The following is a 25,234-nucleotide window of genomic DNA, read 5'->3' as shown; positions in this document are numbered from 1 at the left end:
CCTGAGAGAGATGAAGGGGACCCTGCTGTGAATGCCTCCAGTTAGACTGCAAAGGATAGAAGCAGAGTCTCATTTTCTTTCTCTTTTCATGAGCTGAGTGAATGTGTACCCAGTTACATGAGGCTTTCAGGCTAAGGCTGGCAACATCCAACAGAAAATGCTGTTTGGTAAGAATCTTGGTTTCTGGGACTTTACATGGAAAATGCACCCTATGGGAACCAAGCTGAGGATACACCAAAACAGATCAAAAATATTGAAAATAAAACCTCAGCTTCTTGTAGTTAGAAGTATTGCAGTCTTGAGACCATTTAGGACACAATGGGTGCTGGCAACTGGGTCCAGTCTAAGAAGAGACAAGAATATACAGCTCTGACTGAACATCTCTTGGCAAGGTGTTTCATGTATTTTTAAATTAGCATCAATACAATAGCAAAACATGTTACTGACAAGAACATGAAATTTGCTGTAAATTGGTCTTATTTACATTAATTCAGATGTTATTTGAGTCAATAATCAAGATTCAGATCCTATTTCTAACATATCACTACCAGTAAGAGCAGTTTGTAAGAATCAAACAGAAGTGAATGGAGAAAACTCAAAGCTCTCCAGCTTTGAGAATGTTCTTTGCATTGTGGTTTTGGAGAAGGAAGGAAGGGCTTTACTAAGGAATGTAGTGTGGCTGGCCTTTGCTAATGTTTTATGTTATTCAGACCAAAAGGAAACCAATCCCCATAAACAGTTCAGGGAGAAAAAGCTTTGAATCTGTAGCTTTTAGGGTTTTATCTTCACATTCTTTCTTCTTGTCAGATTATGCTTGAATTAATATCCTGTTCATCACAGCCGTCTGTCCAGAGAGAAAAATCTTTGTCCTTGCTGTGCTTCCTAAGCAATTGGTAACTTTTCTGCCTTTTGCTTTAGCAGACTTCTGAAAAGAATTGCATGCTCTTTGGAAAGAGGAAAAGATAGTAAGTCAGGGAGCAGGTTACAGCAGCAGGTATCTTAGTTTATAAGCAAGTGTCTACAGTCTTTCCAGGGGTCTTGAGTGCCTGTTTTCTTTTATTCACAGCATTCAAAACTTTCTTTCTTGGCCCAAGTTCCATCTGAATGCTCTGTAGATCCTGATCAGAACATAGCATCAGGGCATCTAAATCAATTTTTTCCCTCATGAAGACAGGAAGAAACTCATCCAGCATCTGTGATGCCAGAAATACCTCAAGGGGTGTGTTCTCTGCTTCCTCGTCATCCCAAATGACTTCTTCCTCATACCAAGGGATATCAGCACCATTTTCAGCATCATCTTCCCTGGTGTTTTCAGCATTTTCAAACTGAAAGAGCTCACTGGACATTTTAAAGCTTGTATCTTCTTTCTCAGAAGATACAGTTCCAGGATTTACATCTGCAGCCAAATTCCTTCCAAACACAATCTTGCCAAGACCCGGCCGCTTAAAAATGGAGAGCTGACTGTCATTATCAGAAAAGCTTTTCTCTTCAAGCTCATTCAGTAATTCATCCTCTTCTTTCTCATCAAAAAAATGCATCACTGTTCTCCTACCTGTACCATTCTCTTGTGCATTGCTTTCCTGGCTTCTTGTGTTGTCATCTGTCTTTTTTGCCTTCAGTTTGAAGGTATCTTTCAGATTTTTGGAGAAAGAACTTGTTGTAGTTGAAGCAAAGAGACTGGGCAACTTTACTCTGGAGTATGTCCCTCTGGAAGAGTTTACTGTGCCAACCTTTTCTTTCATATAATTCCTGTTCATTTCATGCTGGTGTTTCTCTTGGCGCTTCTCACATTCCTTGATTTGTTTCTCCACATTCCTCTGGGCCTGTGCTTTGAGTTTGGAGACCTTCTTTGGATTCAGCATGTTCTGCTCGGTGGCTGCTTTGTCCAGGATTTGGACACATTGTTTGCGGTCTCTGCTGGCAGCTGCCTCCAGGGGGGTGCGGAAATCATTGTCCAGAGCAAAGATATTGGCACCAAAGTTGACCAAAAAAGAAACACAAGAGATGTGACCATTGCAAGCAGCATGGTGGAGAGGCGTGTTCCCCCAGATGTCACATTTGTCCGGATCACCTCTGAGGAGGAAAACAGCATAGAGTGAGCTGGATGTACCCAAGCATAGCACTGCAGGGGGATTGAGCAGATACTAAACATTTAGCTCTGCTTTGCTATAAGTACTACAGCCCAAGGAAAATGAGTCAGCTTAGCTCCATCCTCTAGAACCACGCTGCACCTACTTAACGCAAGCACTGAGTTTAGCTGCGCGTGCGGCATAAGCTCCAATTCCTGCCTGCCTGTGAATTAAGCAAGCTCACTAAGGCTGAGTGTGAATGCATGTGCAACTCCCCTTAACAGAGCCAGGGTATTTCCTTTGTGTTATCCCAGGCTATTGGCAGGGTTTGCTTTGCTCCTTGCTGGTCTCATCTGCCTCACCTACAACAGTGCAGCAAATGCCTGTGTGCAGGCAAGGGACAGTAGCTCTGACTGCTTTGTTGCTGACAGCTCAAAATGGGCTCAGGCTTCTACTTACACTTGCTGGAATTAATGGCAAAACTGTTTCAATAGATTTTGTGTGGAATATTTTAAAGACATTTTGGTGACACTTTCCTTTTGCATATCAAATGGAGGAGCAATATTAGGAGGATTATTCACTGTCCACAGTGGTATATATGTAATGAGCTCATGGAGTAACTTTTTTGGTAGGTAAGAGGTAAATGGTTAGGAGTAAAGCCCTGGTTACACATTTGTCTCCATTGCTATTATATTAAGCTCAGATAGATGCTGTTGTTTTTCTTCAATTCTTTTATTCTCCTTAAGCTGCTTTTTGCTCATGGCGTTTGAAAAGCAGAAGCTCTTTTGAAAATAAAATACCACATCTTTTCAATTAAATTTAGAGCCAGTGAGAAATATTGCTTTATTTTTAACTCTTGCACTGACTTCACACTGAACTGCTGCCTGCAGACAAAAATTGGCTTCAATCTTTTGATATGTATTCGGCATAATCAACATTAGCAAAGTTCAGAACAAAGCTTGAGCCATCTTGTGACCAATGGTCAAGGCAGCCACAGCAGCCTAAAACTTTTAATAACTTCAGAGACAGGGGTCAATTTACAAGGAGAATTTCTACTTTTGGGAGTTCAAAGATGTCTTGGAGATTTGTTCCACAGCAGCTGAACTAAGAGTGAAATTGTACATCCTATCACATCTCCTTCAGGCACTGATCTCTTCCTTTGAGTATCTCTGAATAAAAACACTAACATATTTGTCAAGGGCCAAATCTGAAAACATCCTTCAGCCTGAAATGCCACAGGCAAGAGAGGTCAGGTGTCCCTGCAGAGCTGAGACACAGCGCTGCCCACATCAAGAAACAATAGGAAGCCCGAGCATGCCAGGCTGTGGGACCGCAGGCATTTCTACAGGAAAGTTTCTCCACTTAGACATGTGGGAACCATGTGTTCATGGTTCTGCTTCTGTAGCTGTGCCCTCTGGAACTGCCTGGCTGCAGCAAGCATGCCAGATTCCTTAATTCCCACATTAGCAAACAGGCTGTGTTATCCTGAGCCTTGGGAGCACTGGGCCATCCCTTCTCCCTCAGGTCTCTCCATAGCTTTTTGTGGTCTCTCTTCCCCATGGATGCTGCCAGCCTTTGAGTCTCAGATAATTGTCAAACTGGAGTGTCTGTTCCCAGCTCAGTGCGACTTTGGATAAGGTTTGACATTTACTTTGGGTTCTCATATTTTCCCTGCTTTCCCAAGAAAGAGGCTCACACAAAAGAGAGCAGATCTGCTACTTGGTCTTGCCTTCATTTATGTACCTGCAAAGCAAGCAGAGAAAATACCTCTTGATGCCTGGGAAGATAAACTATTTCAAGATGAAAGGGGTTATTGTTAGTATTGCTAAATCATCCAAGGACTGAATATGTTGCAAGTCTCAGAGTCCTAAAATCTGCAACCACCCTAAAGAAAACCATCCTGTACCTCAGTGCCTTTGTCAGGAAACCTCTTCAAGGATAGGATGAATTGTTAAAAATAACTAAAATACTTTCTTACAGGAAAATGTTGACTGCAGAACAGACTGAACATCTTCCAAATCTCAGGTTCTCTCAGGAAAACCAGTGAGGCTGCAGCCATACCTCTGACAGGCGCAGCTTGCTGATTGTGTCAGGAAATCTTGGATTAAAATAGAGGTGAATGTGTGTGTTTGAACATTTTGAGAGCAACACTGTCCCAAGCTGTCTTCTAGCAAGAAAAAGAGCTAGAAATACATTAAATAACAATGACATAGAAATCCTGATCTTTGTGTTGTCCACTGTGACTTCTATCAGCTCATGTGGTACAAGACATATTTCTCACTTCAATTTTGACAGCAAAAATTACTTTGTTAATTGTTCCTTAGCTGTCTGTCTTTGAGGTGGTCAGGGACAAACCTTTATTGACTCTAGATATCTCTGTGAAGCTGTCTTAATTATATGAGTTGAAAAACTGTCAATCTATTTTTTGCTTGTCCTGAGGACAAAGCAATAACCATTCAGTCCAAAGGTCTTTTTTATTGTGTTATTACAGCCACACCTGAGCTCAATGAGCTATAAAGCAAATCTATGAAAAAAGCATTTTTATTCCATATTTTCAATTCTTATTTTTAATAAAACCGAGATACATCTGAGTAGTTATTTAGATTTTTTTATCCATTCTTCTTTAACCTATTAGGATTGAAAGTACAGGTCCACTTAATTGTCATCTCAGTGAAGTAACATTTTATTAACTGTCTCTCTACACAAGAGCATGTTTTCTTTCATTAGATCTTATTACAGAATCACAGCTTAAAAGGTAGGCTCCAAGCAAGAGAGTATGGAGGGGTGGGAGGTAATTACCTTGTCAATAATGAATTTTAAGTATGCAGTACATTTAAATGATACCAAACAGAAATATTACTATTACAAAATAAACCTTTAGAAAACCTTCCTTTCCTTTCTTCTTTTTATTTGTTTTGTTTGACAAGGATCCTACCCCAGCTTCTGAAACAGTATTATCATTTTTAGCATTGCGGTAGTTGCTAATACTGTAAAAAGCAGAGAAATAAGAATTTTAGGTGTTACTGTCTTAAAACTATTAGTTGTGACTGGCCTCTGGAAAGCATTAAATCTTCACAAGGGTCTATCAACTGCTCGTTGGAAGCAAATGGGAGAGATTTCTTGCTAAAAATGTTTCAAACAATGCACTTCTGTATGGAGCCCATTTCAAAGACATGTTATCGTCAAAGGTTGTTGGCCAGCTTCTCCTCCATTATAGCAAAGGAAGATCCCAGGCCCTTGCTCCTACCAACCACTCCCTGCAGGCTCCATATACAAGATGGTTCTGCTGATGCTGATGCAGCTTCACCGACTGCATGTACAGACCTGCTTGCAGGTTCTGGAGCTAAAACATTGCGAATTAAGGGAAACAGTTCTTGGCAATGCATTGAAGGAAACTACTGTGATTTTCAGCCTTTTAGGTCTGAGGTCGTCAGGCATTAGAAACATGACACACATTATACTTTTGAACCACAAGCTTTAAGCAATGGAGACTGATGACTTACCCCCTCCGGCATATGACTTCCAGAGCGTCTAGATATCCGTGGTATGCTGCCAAAATGGTGGGTGTCATCCCATCCTCATCTGAACTATTAAGGTCTTTCCTAGTTGCTTCTTTCAAGAGGTCCAAATTGCCATCGGCTGCTGCTTTATGATACCTGCTCGACATTTTCAGTAACTTCTGGTTTCCCAAAGCAGCTTGAACTATATGCAGGGTGTACAGTCACCCTTCCATTACAGGGATAGCTCATTAATGATTACAAGTTGAGACGTCCCTGTGAGGATGGAAATGAGGAGGCAAAGTTCATCTTAGCAGACAAATTAGCTGCAGCTCTGCATAGGTAATAAGGTGGTGGAGTGGTGAATGCTTTCATTTTCTGGAAAGTGGCTCTGCTTTTTACCATTTGTTGCATATTTGACTACTTAAACTTGAGTGAATTCATTCATCTTCTCTGTGCCTTTGCTTAACTGTTCTGAGAAAACTTCAAAAGGACCTTGAACTTCAAACAACCTTCAAAGCCATGAATGTCAGTATGAGCAGGTTACACCCTAAGTGATAAAGTATCCCTGAGTTTTGATAGGATGTAATGCATGAGCAGTTCCCTTTATTGGTGAAGTCCTCTGTAACCTATCATTTACTGGTTTGCTGCATTTGAAAACAAGCCTTTTCCCTGGCGAACTGGCCACATCCATGAAGCTGTTTTGGGAACATGGATTGGTGTGCAGATGGAAACAGACCTGTCAGAACCAGGGTGGTGTTGGGATAAAACCACCAGCAGGTCTGCAAGTCAGAGCAGGCAAAACCACAGCATAGAGTGTGATCCTTTTAACCACAAGTTGAATTTCATCAAAGGATCTTAAGGCATTTGGCAAATCTACATTCATCTACAGGTATTGTAATCTCTAGTTTAGATAGAAAAAAAATGTGCAGGATTTCCTCAGGATAGCACTTTGAATTCAAGAAACGGGAACCTGATGAGCCTCCACCAGCTGCCCCTGCCTGGGCACTGTGGTTCTCCAGGTCCTATCTCCTATAAGCACTACTTGCTTTAGAAGTCGTATCCCCTGATTCAGTGGCATTAACAGCTACCTCTATGAGTAGAAGCTTATAGAATTAGACTGTAATTCTAATTCTTAGATTCAAAAGAATTACTAATAGAAAACCATGTAAAAGGTCAGTTTTAAAAGAGTAGCTGAGAAATCAGAGACTACCTGATGCTTAATAAAATGCTGCAGGCTATCTGTTATTCTGGTCACATTCACAACAGCTGCGAGATGAATATTACTTCTTGTCAAGCTGTTTTCTGTGACTAACCAAATTAACCTGTATCTTGGAGAACCTACCTCAGCAATTAGCAGTGAGGTTTTGTCCCTTATTATGCCCCTTTACAGAAGCAGTAGCAATTGCAAACCAGCCCAGAGCTGGTGCAATTACTGAATAGAGTGCCACCTCATTTACTTCCCATAATGCTACCCATGAAATACACCAGAGACCTTTCCAAAAGGGCTTTCTTTCTTAATTATTTTCTCAGACGGGGATTGAAGAACTCTTCAGGAAAAAACTTGCACCAACATTTTTCTTTCATGAGGACAAGGAGAGTCAGTTAGATGCTGTAGAGGTTTGAATCTTTGAATAAATAAGTCTAGGCAGGAGTAAACCAAAGCCCTGTTTTTCCTACAAGTTATCCACAGACGCAGCCACCTCCGATGCTATCCTGCTGTCCCAGGGCAGTGAGGAAGGGCTATGCTTCACCCAGGTCACCTCCATCCCCGCATTAGAAGGCAGTTTTACCCTCAGCCCTTTTTCAAGTTCCCTGCACTGCCATTAATATTTTTCCAATAAACATACAGTTATTTATTCATTTTTTTTATTTAACCAGGCTCAGCACCAAGTTAAATCTACAGATACTAGAAAAAAACTAGCTGTTGCAGAACAAAGACAGCTAATACACATGTATGTTTATGTTTGCTACAATTAGCTGTTTCTTGATGCCATCAAATTTTATTTCATTTACTGGGCAGTGTAAGCTTTTTTAGTCTCAAGAGTGTAAAATGATCACCAAGGTGTGTACTGCATATATCACTAGTGCCTGGTGGACGAGAGGAAGGAGACAGTAAGTTTCTTGTATTTCACATTGTTAGCTACACCCATTAAAGTGATTTGGTAGCAAAAGAGACCTTTTCATTTTCAATATTATTGATTTCTACTACAGGAGTACATTAGTTTCTTTTCTGTTCTTTAATTCAGTACACACAGTGTTGATCTCATAAATCTCTGTAAATATTGATTTTGAAAGAATCTGTATGATGCTAAGTGGGAGACTGTTGTGGCAAGTTTTAATTAAGAGGTAAAGCAAAACCCACATCAGTTGGAGAGAAGCTCTGGCACTTTGCAAGTGTTATTATTATTAATGTCACAAAAGTGGCCATCACAATAAAGAAAGAAGAAAGAAAAGACCAAAAGAAATCTCTGTCTGTTTCTAAACTCCTGGTACTTGTTCATGTTTGGCCCACCCAAAAAACCTCAACATAAAATGCAACAGTGATTCAATGTCAAATGAGCTAAATTTCTCAGCCTGAATGGAGATTTTTCTTTTCAGATGAAAGATCAGAATTGTGAACTTTTTAAATTGCCTGAGTAGTTAGAATGAAGCTTTTCTTTTGGGGTTTGGAAAGAACTTCAAAACCATTCCACTTCCAATTGAAATGTCTTACCAGGCACAGGAGAAAACTCTGTTGTGACAGTATGTGTTGTTGTAAGCTAATGAATTCGTTAACAAGCAGCTCTGATTTGTTATTGGATTTTGTTATGTATATCCTTATTTCTCTATTTTATTTTTTTTTTTTTTAGAACTAGCTTAAATAAAATATTACCAGTTAAACTGTTTAGATTGAAAGACTACACCATCATTAGTTATGTTGTTCTAGAAAACTCGGAGCCCGATCTGAACAATGATGTTGTGCCATCTGTTTTGCATGAGGTATTATTCAGCACAACATTTCCTTATTACGGTTTTTATAAGCACCAAATGTGGTATGGTGAAGGCCATAGGAGATGAGGCAAGTAAGTCTCTGCTTGCCTAATGAGATCCCTGGAACTAATGGGCTTAGAGAAGAATGAAGTTAGTCACACAGGGTAATTGTGGCTACACAATTCAGAGATGAGGACAACATTTAAACAACAATAGGAGTTTATTTCTTCACTCCTTAGACAAAACTGCTGTGCCTGAGGACACTGTTGCTGGATGCCCTGTGAGCAGCCGCATTCCCACAGTGGAGTTAAGTATGACCCTTACCGGTTCTGCCCAAGACCCATCCTGACATGATCATTGTTCAGGTTTATCTGCGCCCAAGTCGGGGGTCCAAGGTTAGCCTTTACAATCTGCCTGCACACATCGTTTCAGGAGCAAGGCTTTAATCAATAGGGAAAGATACTAAAATTGAAAGTCAATAAAGCCAACTCTACCAAAGCCTTGTCTCTTCTCACCTGCACACCTCAATTCCTCGCCATACTGGGCACATAAAAGCAGACTGTGGGGTTTCTATGAGACTAAAAGCAGCAACATTTCCTGTTTTATCATAGTGACATTTGCAATGAGTGTTTTGGGACTGCTCAAAAATAGAAGCCCTGACCCAGCCTTGGGCTCTTTGCATTGCTAAAGCCTTTTTGTTGGTTTTGTTTTTTTTCTTTTTCCCCTGATACCAACAACAGTGCTATATGAACAGTCCCAAGGACAGCCATATTGAGCTCAGTGGTGTCACAAATGTTGTCCTGCTGTCAGTGTGTGAGGGACAGGGACTGCAAAGCCCATAGGAAAGTGCCCTGTTGTTACAGGTTATTGTTGCATATTGTTACAGGGTAACAATTTGTGGAGGGAATGGCCACGCTTTCTCTGTAGCTTAATGTGTGGATTCAGATGTGTTGAGCGAAGCAACAACTAATTACTATAGCACACCCTGATGAATTACATCTGACAAACTTACATACTCAAAGATTGGTATTAGGAGATGCTAAAGCACCAGAGGGCTAACCCACTTGAGGTGACTGTCATGATAGCGTTGCTTTAACTGTTAAATGCTGTCTGGCCCAGCATCACCTTTCACTTACACAAGCCACAACCTGTTATGAGGCATTTGGGAGTTGGTAAAACACTAAGTTAACTCTAGCAGGTGAGGACAGGCTGTGCTTCTGCACAGGGACCATGCTGTTGCTTAGGCTTAGGCTTCCACAGGTGTCTCCTGTGCTAGCAGCATCACTCTGGTGTGATGCAAGGCTGAGATTCTACCAACCCAGAGTCAGCCACACTCTGAGAACGTGATCCAAAGCTCTCTGAGACTTACAGCTTTCCCATCAACTTAATGAAGCTGGGAATCAGGGGCAGAGAAATTGCGAGTAAATTTAACTTTACAATGGATTTGATTTCCTGAAAGTACCTAATTTGTGGAATTCGTTAAAGGATGTATACTTGAAACACTTTTTTTCCTCTACTGTGTTAGTTAATCCCAAGCTAAATAATAATAGATACGTGATAAAATAAACTTTGTATGTCTTTGTTGCATTAATTTTCTGTATGACCATTGCCTTTGAAAACAATGAATCTTATTTTAAAAAGAGGAAAAAAACGTACATGATGTATGTTTGTGAATTCAGGAGTCTCTGGGAAGTTAATTACTTGCCAAAGGTTAGCCACCTGCTAATCCTTTTGATGACAAAAGGAGAAGGGTGATTTCTTTTTGTGCTGTTTACTGTGGTGTGGTTATGGATCTAAGCTAATGTTGCTTATTGCTATGAGTGGCATTGTGCACACTTGGTATCCCCACTTGCATATTAGCTTTAACTCTGCATTTGCCATGTTCTCACATGGGTGAAAGTGAAAGAGATGCTCGTAAAGAATATGAGTCTTTTTAGTTACTTACACTAGTGATCTGCATTGCCTATATGGATCATACTGCTTTGCCACACAGTGCACTGGTGGCAGTCATACACTTTGCAGCTACTTCCACTCATGCTGTTGTCCCACTTCCCAGTGCTCTGGTATCTACCAGCAGTGGACAGACAGCTCTTTCTGACAACTCTGGCTTTAAGAGAATTGGAGCTACTGTCACTTGGGCTGGAAACTCTAAAATCTGCTCTAGGCAGAGGTCTGTAACTGTAAAAAAATTATAAATGAATATATTTTACATGAACACATGCTACATTAATACAAAATCTGTCATTCCCTGAAGCCATATTTAACATCCCATTCCTAAATTACCACCCATACTATTCATTTTAGTCTCTTCCTATGATCTGTCTTTTTTGCTTTCTCACATCTCAAGAATTCAATTACTTTTAAAAATACGAGTTTCTGGGTTTTTTAGAAATCTGTTTGAAATCAAAAGCATTGGGGAAGCTGAAAGGCAGCATAGATCTGAGGCGCTTTTCTTTTCAGGCCTCTTCCCCACAGCTCTGAACAATGACAGTCGAGCCAAAGCCTCCAGAGATCTTCCAGACTAAAGACCTGAAACTTGCCGCTTGTGTTTCCTTCCTAATTATATTTATATCAGCATTGCAGACTAGCTCATACAGGGGAACAAAATACTCTCATTTACATTCAAATCTACCAGTGGAATTGTTTCAAATTACCAGAAAAAGTGGCCCAGAAATGTCCTTTTTTAAAAAATAACTGCAAAAAAAAAAAAAAAAAAAAAAAAAGCACATTTTTCTGTGCAACACCTAACAAGGAAATAAAGAGAATGAAGAGTACACTGTCAGAGCAAGAGAAAAAACAACCAAAACCTTCAAAATAGAAGGAAAAAACAACCTGTGCCAAAGAGTTAATGTAACATCAAAGTTTCCTGCAAGCCCACCTCTTCATAGTACAGAGACCACACTAGAGGCAGGTGTGAGCTCTCAGTGCCTTGAGCAGCAGAAAGGCAGCACCTGTGCAGAGCCTGAACCATGCCCTATATAATCCTCCCTGGGCAGCCAGAGAGCAAGCTTGTGGTTTCAGTGAGAAGATGGGGTTATTTGTGAAGCAGCAGTGCTTGAATGCTTCAAGGGAGTGGTGAGTTGGGTATGGTCAGGAGCTGGGTCATTTCTCTGCTGCTGTCTTATTTGGTCCTCTTTTTGCTTGCAGGTTGCTGCTTCTGTTTGGATTTTTGCTGCCTTTAGTTCTTTGTGCTGATGGTGATCAGGATCTCTTGGGTAAAGAGGCTTCTCCAAGCTGGTAGTGCAGTGGATGTGGGCTTTAGGTTTGCTTGGAGCTGCTTCCCCCCTGCCTTAGTGTGGAAGGGGGCTCTCACGTGTGGCTGGCTTGCTGGAGGGCTTGCAGCATGTGTGTTTCTAGGAGGGGACAGTGGAGCTGACAGTAGTTTTTCCTCTGCAGAGGGTGTGACCTGTCACAAGGATAGAATGGATGTTGAGTTTTCCAGAGAGCTAGGCAACTACTCCTGGCATGTGTATATTGTTGGTATGTATTGCTACTGCCCTGACCCCTTTCTGCTGTGGCCTGAAAACGGGTTCCTGCCTGTAGGGCTAAGCTTCCATGCTCTTCCTAGATGTGAGTGATGAGGAGATGGTGAACTGTGACTATGCTGTGGACCATGAGAGACTCCTGCTTAGTGTCCTGTTTGTCAACTGCACTAGCCTGGAGGTAAAGGGGCTCTTCATTCTGGGAAGCTGCTGTGATGGAATGTGAGGCTTTTATCCTGGCAAGGACTGGGTTTAATAGCTCTTAACTTTAACAGCAGAAATACTTATGCTTCTGATAATACTGTTCTACAAGAGCAGTTCATGCCAGAAAACAAATACTACCAGAATATTTATTCTTTCAGCTGTGGGTTAAACACCTTTAGACCCTGCCACAAATGTTATCTGTTAAAGTAGCTTCATTTCTTTATGGGAGTTCTTGTAGGCAGATGGATCAGGTTCAAGAGCTTCACAACACCTCTCTATATTCACACAGAGCAATTAACTTCACATTCTGTTCATAGGTAGAGTAGTAAGAGGAAGGCAAACCCAAATGGGTCTCAGGAACAGAGGCTTTTCTGGAATCTGTTGCTTTTAGGCATTTGAAATGCTGCAAGACTCTGGGTTTTGGCATTTATTAACTTGCTTCTGAAACAGCTGATTCTGCTACTGCACCCTGCTGGTCCTTGGAGTGGTATTGTTGACTCCTGCAATTTTCTATCTTCTGCTCCTCAACCTAACCTTGTGACCCTATGCTTTTCCAGAGAACTTTTAAAATAAAAATTCTTCTTGCACTGGTATAAGCACCCTGAAACAACTCTGAAGTTTAAGTTTGCTCTCAATGGCTTTTAATTGTCTGTATGCTGTAGTGAGTGTTACTGCCTTTTTCTAATTAATGTCTCTTGTCTGTAGTATGGTCAGCACCAGCTAAGATTGAGGCTGATGGTGAATGGCACAATGGGAGAGGAGAATGTAACCTACAGCTCTCGCTGCAATAGTGCTCATGCCGATGAAATCATTATTCCTTTCTTTGCTGGTACAACAAACTGTACAAAAGACTTCATGGCAGTAAGTTGAGGAATTGGAGTGCTATAGGTCCAGGCAGTCTCCTGGAACTGGATGGCTGGGATCTGGGGAAAGCTCCAACTAGCTTCAGGGAGGTCTGTTGGCTGTATGTCCATCTTGGCATGGCCACTAGCTCTTTGAAGAGCATTAATGATGCACATGGTCTGGTTCCAGCCCTATTGCAGGGGAAACTGGGATGCTGGTGCCAGCTGTCTCCTTTGAAAACTATAGGAGAGATTTTTCTTAAAGCTGTAGGGTTGTGATCACTGACTGTTCCAGTGGTCTAACCCTTGTGTTGTGTTTCAGGTTATGTTCCCAAGACTCATTCCAGGCCTCAGTGATGAGCATATGGTATGTGCCCTCTGTCTTGCAGAGGGGAGATGCAGGAGTGCCTGGGGTTTGGACCTAAACTGAACCTGGTATCTCCAAGCAGGAGCAGTTACCTCTCTGGGGTACTTCCATCTTGTTGGGAAGCCTAATTCTATGCTATCAGCATAGCTAACTTGAATGTAAAACCTGCAAGGTCACAGCCTGCCATGTGAAGAGCTCTGTAATGCCTTGATGCTTCTGTGCCTTTCCTTCCTAAGCAAGGATCTCCTGCTCTACAGGTTCTCACAACTCCAGTGAACTGGACTCTATCAATTGATGATGGAACCACAATACATCAGCTGAGCCTTGGGCAAGCCATGCAGCAGGGCTATAGCTTTCTAACTGATGGCCACAACCTCATCTTTCAGGTGGCCTTTACTGCCACTGGAGTTGTCTCCTACAAGGTAGGTGAACGAAGAACTGGCACGGAGGGGGCAGTGCTGCTTTAACAGAGGCTTGATATCTCCCTTCTATAGACCTGAGGAAAGCACTTGCAGAACTGATGCAGTGCTGTAGGCCCAGCGTGCAGCAGGTGTGTGCAAAGCTGTTTGTATAGCTGTCATTGAACAGCCCAGCCCTCTAAAGAGGGAAGCACAGCATACACTGCAGACATCAGCACAGCTGATGGGCATCCACATTGGTGAAATTCTAGCCATAGCTTGTCCTGTGAATATCTGGTAGTCCCATGAGCAGATCCCTTTTGGAAAGGGTGTTGAGATGGGAAGAAACTATTGTTGCAAGCATGAATAGCAGCAGTCCTGAACCAGATACAGTATACAGCCCTGAGGGTTTGGCCATATGATGGATCATGAGCTGAGCACTCTCTAATAGAGCTTTATCTTCTTTGCCAGCACAATAATAAGGTGCTCTATACTGTGGCACTCAAACTCGTGTATGGCCCTCCTGAACGCAGACTGACTGTGGAGTCAAGAATGCTGTGTGCACCAGGTAATGCATGAAGCAAGTCAGAACCTAGAGTGCTTCTGCCTTAAGGAAGTCTTTGTATTTAACAAAGATGTTTTTGCAGATCCAGCAACTTGTAATGCAACGCACATGACTGTTGCCATCCCAGCCTTCCCAGGGACCCTTACGGCTGTGAGTGTAGAGGATAAGACCATTCCCATGGACAAGCTTCAGGAAAATGGGATTGTTCTGGACACAAAGAGTGGGGTCAAGCTGCATATTAACAAGCGAGTCTTGAAGTCCAGGGTGAGTCCTGATCCTCAAGTTACAGGGATTGGTGTGATCACAATTCTGGTGCTTCCTGAGAGGTAGAGTACAGTAGCTTTAACCTTGACTAAGCACTTGTCAAGTCAGCCATGTGCCCTAGGCTGGCTGAGAGCAGTTGTGATTAAGATGAGTGTAAATTGACTGCCTACTTTATAATAGGTAGGCAGCATTCAAAGGTAACTTGAGTTTCATGAAGCCTCTTGGCAGAAACAGCTGGAGGTGAAAATATTCCTTATGGAGTGCTTGGTATTTGGCATGCCTGGAACAATACAAATTAACAAACTGGCCAAGTTTGAAGAGTATCATGGCCTCAGGGCAAGTGGAACCACTCTGATATGTGCATGTGTTAAAGCGAGCTCTTGTAGTTGTGCTCCAGAAGAGAAACTCTTGTCTTTCAGCTACATGGGGTGAGCTGTTCAGGACTTCAGTCATACATGTCTGCTCTGAAACTGGCTTTTCAGTACCATGGGGAGGCTGTGACAATGGTGATGCATCCAGAGTGTCCCTGTGACCAGCACACACCAATAGGTAAGTGACTGACTTCTGCAATGACTTGGCTCAAGTGTTGCTCAGATGATTCTTCAGCATGGCTTGTTCTTAAGCTTGTCCTTCACAGGACAGTATCCCTAGCCAGAACAGAACTGCTCTTGGCAGATTGAGCTGTCACTGACCAGCATGACAACTTGTGAACCTCTGTTACAGCTGCTGTATGCACTCAGGATGGGTACATGGATTTTGAAGTCCTTGCTGACAGTACTATGCCACTTCTAGATTTGGATACACTTAGGCTTAGAGATCCTGCATGCCGGCCAGCTTTCAAGTCATCCCTGAATGACAGGGTTTGGTTTCATGTCCCACTGAATGGATGTGGGACCAGGTATTGGGTAAGTGTGTAGCCAAGATTGATGGGGTGGGCTTCATGCACTGGGAATGTCCTCACTAACACTGTTATTCTGTACACTACATATTATCTGCAGGTTGATGGGGAGAAGATCACTTATGAGAATGAGGTGAGAGCATTATGGGCAGACCATGTAGTGCACAGGATCTCAAGGGACAGTGAATTCAGGTGTGTCTGGAAACCTCTTTGGCTAATACATAGTCCTGGATGTTAGTATATAGAGCATAATACTTAGCTTGCCTTTTGCTGTTACAGGTTAACAGTCCTGTGCTCCTTCAGAAATAGTGATGCCTCCCTTGCTATAAAGGTAGACAAGCTTCCTTCTCTGGCTTCTTCAGTGAACCAAGGTCCCCTCTCCTTAGATCTTCTAAGCTATCCAGGTAAAGCTGACTCTGGGCTCAGGTGACTGGGAAGAAACTGGAGCTTGTGAGGGGGAGGATGTAGGAGTGAACTGTTCTGGTGCATGGGCTTCTAATGACCTGATATGCTTTCTTCTCTCACACCTATGCTACTTGAGGCAGATGTCAAGTCCTGCGACTCTAGGACAAACTGCAGCTGGTAGACTGGCTGCTGTGGAATTGCTCCAGACCAGAGTTTCTTCAAGAATTTCTCTTTGCACACTAGCTTACCTAACAAGGTTTTGGTTCTTGCAGATGACTCATACAGGCAGCCATACCGCGATGATCAGTACCCAATAGTGAGGTACCTAAGGCAGCCCATCTTCCTGGAAGTTCAGGTCCTGAACCGGAACGATCCCAACCTCCATCTGGTATTGGATGACTGTTGGGCAACAGCTTCACAAGATCCTAGCTCACTTCCCCAGTGGAGTATTGTTGTTGATGGGTGAGTGTCCTGCCAGAGAAATGGAAGCACTTCTGGTAGTGTCTGTGGGTGAGAGGATTCAGTCGTTCTCCCATGCCCCTCCTTTAGGAACAGAGCTTCAGGTACAAGGGTTTCATTCAACATGGCCTTCCAGGTTCTGACCTGGTATGCTGGGACTTATAAGATGGTAGCAACTCTATCCTGAACTACCTTGAACTTTGGCCTGCTGCTTAAAAAAAAAATAGAATTAAACCTTCCTTACCCTGCTGTTCTGACTTGCTTCTTATCTTTTGGCAGGTGTGAATATGACCTAGACAGCTACAGGACTGTGTTTCATTCTGTGGGGCACAGTGTCAGCTATGCAAACTATCGCCAAAGGCTGGAAGTGAAAACTTTTGCCTTTGTCTCCAGGGACAAAACCCTTCCCGGCTTAGTAAGTTATACTATTCTCCTGCTTGGAGCAGTAAGTAGAAGCAGTTATTGTCCTAAAATGAATGGACCTCTCACTATTTGTCCTAGGTATATTTCCATTGCAGTGTTCTGATCTGTGACCGTTTTCAACCAGACTCCCCTTTGTGCATGAGAAGATGCCCTAGGCCATCTAGAAGCAAGCGAGGTAATGTCCTAGCAGATGTTAGGTTGCATTGATCCAAGATAACCCATGTACTATGGGCTTCACTTCTACCACATTGCTGTTGCAGGGAGTGGGATGCCAGGCGTGAACTCTGCAGTTGTGAGCTTACAGGGCCCTGTCCTCCTTGTGCCAGAACAATGGTCTGCAACCCAAGGTGCTTAAGCCAGCATGGTGTTAATGTGTGTTGCTTATGGTGAGTGAAGATCTACTTCCACAAACTGCCTTTCTGCTTGCTTTGCAGGGAGCACTCCCCTGAGCAAGGAGGCATTGGCTGGCATTACAATGGCTGCTGCTGGTATTCTCTCTCTGGTGGCCACAGTGCTACTATTTTTGGCATTTCTTAAATGCCTAAAGAAAAGAGCATCCATGGTAAATGTGGTATGTTAGTGTATTTTTTATAAATAAACTCAGTAGAAATGTAATTGCAAAGGTCTTCTGGATGAGTTGTGTAGCTATGGAGCTGTTGCTGTATAGGATTCAAGGAACTAGACTGAACAAAGATCTGTCTTGCTAAGCAGGGGCACTGCTCCCAATGTCTTTGGGCAGAGTGCTCTAGCTCTAAACCAGAACTGAAGTTCTTTAAAGCCCAGACTTTTTAGGTAAGATTCAAGTGACCATGGCAGCTTGCCCTATACTAGAGAGCTTTTTCACCTCCTTAGTTCACACTGTGAGATGACTAACAGGGTGCTAATTAATCTTTTCTAGTATAGTAAGAAGCCAGTTCTCACAGTAAGATTCCACACTTTTCCTGCCCTTTCCTAGGACTGTAGAAGAGGATTTAACCAAAAAAGTATTAGTTTAAGGTATAGTGCTCCTTAACTGTGCAGTTAACTTGCAGTGTTTAGACACAATACTGGTAACTCAACATCATCTAGGCCCTTCACAGCAGTAAACAAATACTCAGTTTAAATCTATTACTAGCTTAGCTGGGGCTATATGAAAACAAGCAGTGGTTCATGACACCTGCTGGGCAGAATCAAAGCCCAGCTGTGAATTGCACTTAGTGCTGGTCACTAGATTACAAACTCTAGATGCAATCTTGGGTGAACATAAGGTTTTAATAGGGACAAATGGTAGCTGCTTGGTGAATATTTTGTGGCATTTAAATACACTGAGCTGCATGTTCCAGGCAGTAGCTTCTCTCTAATGGCTAAAGATCAGCCTGGGCAGCAGTACTTACTGCTACGTTGCCTTTCAAGGCAAAAGTAAAGTTGGTCATTATTTCACTTGGTTCTGGCTTTCATAAATCACTACTGCAGGTGTGGGAGTGCCATGTGTAGGCTACAGCCTGTAACCAGCTTTAAGCTTACTGCTAGTGAATGTGGAAATGAATCAAATGGCTGTCAGAGACCAGCAAATCTCTTGCTGAAACCTGTAAAGGCCAAGACAGCCGCCACATTAAGAAGAGATGCCAGTTTAAGTTTCCTGGATTTTTAAGACTGTACATGTACATGATTCTGTTGCTTTTAGCTTAGAACATAGCTGGGAAGTGCCCTCTAGATCTGGCATAGGCTGATGTGTTATAGCCCACAGTGGCTTGAAGACCTTTTAATTGCCTGAATCTCAAGGTCAGTTTCAATGTATAAAATGAACTTTCACATAAGGAAAACCTGAGGGTAACACTGAGGTGGTTACAGAGGACTTGGCTGGTAGAAATGGAGAATATGCTGCATTAGCTGTATAGCATTAGGTATGTTGTTTAGAACAATTGCAAAACCCTTTGAAGCAGTGATATTTTATTTGGTTTCATGCATCACTGATACAGGCAGAGAGAACTAAATGGGATGGGTTAAGATGTTCTAGAATAAATTAATGTATATATGCTTGTTTTGTGCCTTCAAATTGATTTCATTGCTGTACCTCTGTCCTGAGGAGCTGAAGACTGCAGCACAGCTTTTAAGATCCCTGGCTGGTCTTTAATTACACTGAAGTCAAAGATCTCAAGTTTCTTGAGACTGAATGAAGCTTAATGGTGGTATTTTAAGGTCTTTTCCAACTGCAACCATTCTATGATTAAACCCCTGGCTGTTCAGCTGTGGTCTGGGGCTGCCTTTCTGTACCTCTGGATTAAAAGCCCTGTTCCCCTTTGCTCTGCCACAGGTGTGCTGCTATTGAGTGCAGCTGACCTTCCTACTAGCCATGCTTCCCTTGCATTATTAGACTGCTGTAGCTACATCAGAGTTACCTTTTGGGCAGCCAACAGCCCACTTGTGGCATTGGGGGCACAAGCACCTGGAGGTGAGAGACCTGTAATTAGCAATAACCCAAGGCTGATGTCCAGTATGAGAGGACTGGACCAGGCACCTCACTAACCAGCAGGTGCATGGTGTCTGCCTTGATTGGGAACTAAGCTCTCAAAAGCAGTTAGCTCATGCTGCAAATGTGTCATCTGAGTGCTGCCATATCTTCTGATGTAGTTAGCAGTAGTTTCTGTTTGCCCATCTCTACTTTAATAGGCCTGGTCCTCGTTATCAGATGTTGCTGTTAGTAATGTATCTTGGAAGGTTTTCTTAAAAGGCTTATAAATGAAGTATCTGTATTGTAACTCAGTTTTCCCAACTGGCCCAGTTAAAAGGAGCAAGAACAATCCCTATATTGCCTTGCTTCCCTACAGAGAAAGGTGATAGAATTTCTTGTGGGTTTTAGGGAAATAGAGGAAGCCTGTTCATGATTATTGGTAAGCAAATAAATACTTCTTAGGCTCGGAGTTTGGAGGTTAAAATTTGGGCTTCTTGAATCATCCAATGGTTTTTATTCTGCTACATTATACTGTGTTCAGTAGGGGTCAGCTAGGGATGATTAGGTGCTTTGAAATACAGTGGCTTAAAACCAAAGGCCTGTCTAAAAGGTTCATATAAACAGGTTTGTTGCTCATTATTAACGAACTATTTGGGTCAACCTGTGAAGGAGACATTGTCTCACACTCTCCACTCCCCTACCAGGCTACTTACAACAGCATTTGGGAATTCTAAAGGGTTCTGGATGGCCTTTAGATATCTTTGAAACCTACCTGCTGCTTTTGCTGGGGATCAGCATGTTGCTACACATACAACATTTGTTTTACACATGGCTATCTGACCCTGAGAATGCCCTATTTTTGTCTGATCTCGAAAGTTAAGGAGGGTCAGGCTCAGGTCTTGTCTAAGGTTAAATGATGATCTAAGAGGACCATCAAGATCTTTTACCCGGGGCTGGACAGTTGTGAGTGACAGGGTATTTGGGACAGTATGGGCAAGTATCTGGGACAGTACTATCTCCAGTGCTTTAGAACTTCACCCCTGGAGAAGTGCAAAATCCAGAAAAACTAGTAAAACGCTTACTTAAATGAAGTGTGCTGCCACCCTGGCAATGCCAGAGAAGGACAAATCATGGCAACATGCTAGGGCTTGGCCTATGCCTATGGACCCTCTCTGGAAAAAGACTTCTCTGGATCTGATGGCAAAGTAACAGACAATGCAGCTACTCCAACCCCAGTGACAGACCCTGCAGCCACTCCAAACACAGTGATAGTGCAGCTAACCCGAAGGACCAACCTGTGCCAATATCAGTTGCCTCTATAAGCAAGGGGAAAAGCAAACAAGGGCCACAAAGAGCAACTCATGCAGTGAAGAAAGATGAAGACCCAATGCACTTACTACAGTGGATGGCATCTGAATAGGAGTTATTAATACGTGAAGAGGAAGAAGTGGTAACTTCTCAATCCCAGACACCGAGCTGCAAAATAGGTGAAAAGATTTCAGCCATCTTCCAGGTGAGCACATGATCATCTGGTTGCTCTGATGCTGGGAAAATGGGGCAGATGGTCCTGACCTGGAATGTAGGGAAGCCAAGCAGCTGGGATCACTTGCTAGGGAAGGGGAATTGACAAAGTGATTGCAAAAGAGAAATGAGCCCTCAGCCTCTGGAGGTGGCTCTTGGCAGCTGTGAAGGAAAAGTTTCCCTACAAGAATGATGTTATGTGTTGCTTAGCCAAGTGGACCATGATAGAGAGAGGCATCCAGTCCCTGAGTTAATCAACCATTCTATCATAGGGCAGAAGCTAGGAACTCACCTGTAGATCCAGATGAAGTTGAATGTACATGATGCATGTGGTGGAAGCTTACATGGTATGTGCCACCATCATATGTCTACTTGTTGGCATGAATGACCTGGAGCGAGGCAGCACCACCACCAGCGGACAAAGTGAGCTGTCAGCTCCAAGAACTGGAAGACAATCTCATTCCATCCATCATTTCACCTGTGGAAAAACTGTCCCAGAAGTTCAAACAATTCAGAGATGATCTGTCCAATCTACCCAGCTCCTCATGTAATCCCCACATAATCAACTGTCAGACAGTGAGAAGCAATATGCCTTGTTTATTGATGGCTCCTGCTGTGGTGTGAGAAAGCATCGGAGATGGAAGGCAGCTGTCTGGAGTCCCTTATGACAAGTTGCAGAAACTGCTGAAGGAGAGGGTGAATCAAGTCAGTTTGCCAAGGTGAAAGCCATCCAGCTGGCCCTGGACATTGCTGAAAGAGAAAAGTGGCCAGTACTTTATCTCTATACTGACTCGGATGGTGGCAAATGCTCTGTGGGGGAGGTGCAGCAATGGAAGCAGAGGAACTGGCAGTGCAGAGGTAAACCCATCTGGGCTGCTGCACTGTGGCAAGATATTACTGCCTGGGTGCAGAACCTGGTGGTGAAGGTACGCCATGGAGATACCCATGTACCCAAGAGTCAAGCCACTGAGGAACACCAGAACAACCAACAAGTGGATAAAGTGGCAAAGATTGAAGTGGCTCAGATGGACTCAGATTGGCAGCATAAAGGTGAATTATTTTTAGCTTGCTGGGCCCATGACACCTCAGGCCATCAGGGCAGAGATACAACATAAGGTGGGCTTATGATTGAGGGGTGGGCTTAACAATAGACACTCATGGGACTGCTTTTGCTCCGGTGGCTGGATATACTTGGTGGGTAATATGGGAACATGGGGAAGTCCAGTGTGTACCACAAGGGGATTTAATTTGGGGGGGAAAACAGTCAATGAACTCATATGTTGTTGACTGCTATTTATTTAAGTATTTACTGAAACATTAATCTTGCTCCTTTGGATTTTGATTTAGTGTCACACACAGTAAAAAGCTACTGATGACCTCCCAGCTTGCTGCCTGGTGGTGGAAGCTTTTAACACCAAAGGAGTAAGCCTTCTGCATTCTTGTTTAGGAAGATGAAATCTGAAGTTACTGATTTTCTCTGGGTCACACTTATCATTTCCCCTACCACTGAAAGGGAGATCTAATTTCCTGAGCATCAAATACACTCTGAAAGCTGTTAATTCACATGACATATTGCATGTTAAATAACTCCAGTAAAACTCAAGTAAAAACCCCTTTTAACTTTGCTGTATTTATATACTATATAAATTTTACATGCTATATATTTACGGTGGGGCAAGTGCTTTTTATCTTTAAAAAAACAAAGACCAGACTTTAGACATCTCTGATCAACACAGCTTGGATAAACCAGAACAATTACTCAGATGCCCTGTGTTTCCTACAGATTCCCCACTCTTCTCCTGATGAAGGACCAGTGAATAATAAGTGGATCACAGTTTGATAGCATTTAATAATAAAAATTAAAATCACCATATGAATTTGTCTTTAGCTAGCCACTTGAGAGAGACAACACCAGGCAACTGAGACTTCAGACAAGTGACAGTATATTAAGAAAATGTAGTTAAAACATATGGAAGAGTATCAAAGATCATCTGAAGAAATAAATACAAAACTGCGTATGTGTTGTTTCACAATGCTGAGAACCAGATGGTTTTCTTCCAAGTCTAGAATATAGCTTGTATATGAAATACATGAGCTCCTAGTGTCCGACAGAACAGGAAAGAAAATGAAGCTGTTGCAAAAAATTCTACTTGTGAAATTTTAAGTAAGCCTTTAAATGAAATATACAGACTGCCAGTTGCAATTTTTGTAATCCCTGGTTACTCTTGCACCAGGTGTCTAACTTGGAGTAACATTACATGAATAACATAAAGTCAGCCTGAGTCTGGAATAAGCAGCATTTGAGATAGTCTATTCCAGGGCCTTATCTCATATTTGTGAGATGTTAATGTGGTAATTTACAATGTTCAGCAGTTTTAAGAAGTTTCCACCCTTTGGATTAGAAGTATGTCTTAAAAAACAAAGTCTCAAGTTCAAAACTAAAAAAAAAGTCCTTCATGGTAAAATTCTGTACAGAAATGTTAAGCACCACTTATGATTGGATTTTGTCTTGGTGGTAAATGTTTTGATAATAAATTCTAAGTTTTGATGGTCAATATTGGTACTATGGAGTTCCATGTAAAGAGTCAATGATTTTCAGGGTAAAAAGTGGGTTTTAAGGGTAAGAAGTAGTTGGTTTTGTTGGTAGGTTTAGTTCAGTTTAGTATCAGTTCTTCCCTTCTGAAAATCTGTTTATTTAACTGGGTGAGGATGCCTGCCCAGAAGCATGAAGGAAGTGCCTTGGGAGTTAATTTGCTGTATTTAGATGAAGTTCTTCTATCCGGCAGGAATAACTATTGAGAGTAACATATAACTATAACCATTGATAAGGAAAAGCAGACACCTGGTGCTTTTGACAAGGAAAAGCAGACTGATTCTACTGATAAGCAGCTATTGATAAGGGAAAGCAGACGCCTGAAGGGGGAGAGGCAGCCGGTTTATGGCTGGGACACCGACCAAACCCTAAGGCCATACGTGAAGACTAAAAGGTGAAAAGTTCAAGAAGAGGAAGACTCATTGACTTCCTCTTGAAGACCCCTACCCACAGGAGGAAGACTCATTTACTCCATCTTGAGACCCCTGCCCATGACCAGAGGGGGCACTGCGCAGGTGCACAGAACCTTCTAGCTCATTATAATACGAAGCAGGGACAGGACATGAATATATATAGGCATATTGTGCAACCTTATGAATACATATAACTTTGGAGCATAAACGTAGAGGGAAACAACACCGAGGCACGCATGACTTTGAGGAATTATCCCCGTGCGTCTCAGCGCTGACTAAAAAGCATACCTGCTTTACAACTTTAACGAGTTGTGGAGTCAATCCGCACATCAGCATGTTCTCACATGCCAGTTCAGCTCTGCAAATTCTAATGGGACAATAGCACAAAGTGTTAACGTTGAAATTTGTGCTGTTTTCACAGTATTTCACATGAATTAGGAACATTTTAATGCTTCTGAATACTAAACACACCATAGGTGAGACGTTCTAGATGGAACAAACAACTCACTGGTTCAAGCGATCCATTTGTTTTAGCAAAGAAAATCTCAGGTGGTTTAGGAGGTTGGGCGTGGCAAGCAAAATCGTCCAGATCTAGCGTTCGTCCAGATCAGCAACATCCTCCCTGTGTTTGCTGGACCAACCTAATGACCTTAGTCCGTCCCCCCCTCCCAGGCCCCTGTGGGGATATTCAGGGGCGGGGTTCTCTGCAAGGAGTTCCTTTTTCAGAGCTAATTGCAAGTAGTTAGCCTGATTTTTCTCTTTGTCTAACGGTTAACTGCCTGGTCCTGCAGGGCTCGGAGCAGGTCTTATAAAGTTTGTATGAACTGAACTGAGATCCAGCTCTTTGTTGTTCTTCGCCAGCCTCCGGTGCAGCAGCCAAGATGGCGCCCGGTACGGCCCAGACAACCGAGTTACCCTTTCCGGGCCGCAGTTTCACATCCTTTTGCAGGGCGCTTATTCGGTCTGTTAGACTTTGCGAATTACACCGATTTTTCTCGGCCCATTCTGCCCCTGGCAGAGAGGGGCGAGCCTTCTGTTGCTCTAAAAGGCCACACAACACATCTCTGCCCTCAGGGGCAGCTTCACTGCTATCCATTTCGGAACGGGACGATCGCCTCAGGGAGGCAGCGCGTTTTGCTTCCACAAAACGCACCTCTGAAGTCCCTAAGAGGCACGCACCTCATGCAAACCAAGTTAGATACAGCAATAGGTTGGGGGTGTCGTCTCCTGGAGGCAGGAGGCACGTCTGTTTCAACAAAATCCACCCCTTACGTCCCCGAGAGGCACACACGTAATAGCTTTTTACTTTCATAAAAAAAGAGTCCAGCTGCCACGCTAGGAGACTCGCAGTTCTTTATCACAAAAACCGTGCCAGTTAGGCACACGAAGTAGAGAGGCACTCGAAGCTCCCATTGCCCCGCTGTCGGAGC

At 42.8% G+C, this 25,234-nt stretch overlaps 2 protein-coding genes across 2 annotated transcripts; one reads left to right on the top strand and one right to left on the bottom strand.

Moving 5' to 3' along the window:
* Positions 1 to 372: 372 nt before the first annotated feature.
* On the bottom strand, positions 373 to 5,887 carry ANKS4B (ankyrin repeat and sterile alpha motif domain containing 4B). Its single transcript, XM_057416874.1, has 2 exons — positions 5,573 to 5,887; positions 373 to 2,073 (listed from the first exon to the last, which is right to left on the bottom strand). The coding sequence occupies exons 1-2, from the start codon at positions 5,734 to 5,736 to the stop codon at positions 1,005 to 1,007; spliced, it is 1,233 nt and encodes a 410-aa protein (XP_057272857.1). The 5' UTR covers positions 5,737 to 5,887; the 3' UTR covers positions 373 to 1,004.
* A 4,308-nt stretch (positions 5,888 to 10,195) lies between these two features.
* ZP2 (zona pellucida glycoprotein 2) lies at positions 10,196 to 17,468 on the top strand. The gene is made up of 18 exons (XM_057416761.1): positions 10,196 to 10,200; positions 11,687 to 11,754; positions 11,936 to 12,019; positions 12,108 to 12,202; positions 12,931 to 13,086; positions 13,390 to 13,434; positions 13,692 to 13,856; positions 14,304 to 14,400; positions 14,480 to 14,661; positions 15,081 to 15,210; positions 15,385 to 15,566; positions 15,660 to 15,751; positions 15,839 to 15,963; positions 16,237 to 16,426; positions 16,703 to 16,838; positions 16,925 to 17,021; positions 17,107 to 17,193; positions 17,281 to 17,468. The coding sequence occupies exons 1-18, from the start codon at positions 10,196 to 10,198 to the stop codon at positions 17,424 to 17,426; spliced, it is 2,082 nt and encodes a 693-aa protein (XP_057272744.1). The 3' UTR covers positions 17,427 to 17,468.
* The last annotated feature ends 7,766 nt before the right edge of the window (positions 17,469 to 25,234 follow it).

The sequence above is a fragment of the Pezoporus wallicus genome, unplaced genomic scaffold (assembly GCF_028554395.1).
Source record: "Pezoporus wallicus isolate ANWC-B61680 ecotype Strahan unplaced genomic scaffold, APGP_CSIRO_Pwel_v1 scaffold_7392, whole genome shotgun sequence".
Classification (NCBI taxonomy): Eukaryota; Metazoa; Chordata; class Aves; order Psittaciformes; family Psittacidae; genus Pezoporus; species Pezoporus wallicus.
The sequence above is the reverse complement of the archived record's forward strand: the minus strand, read 5'-3'. Positions and strand labels throughout refer to the sequence as shown.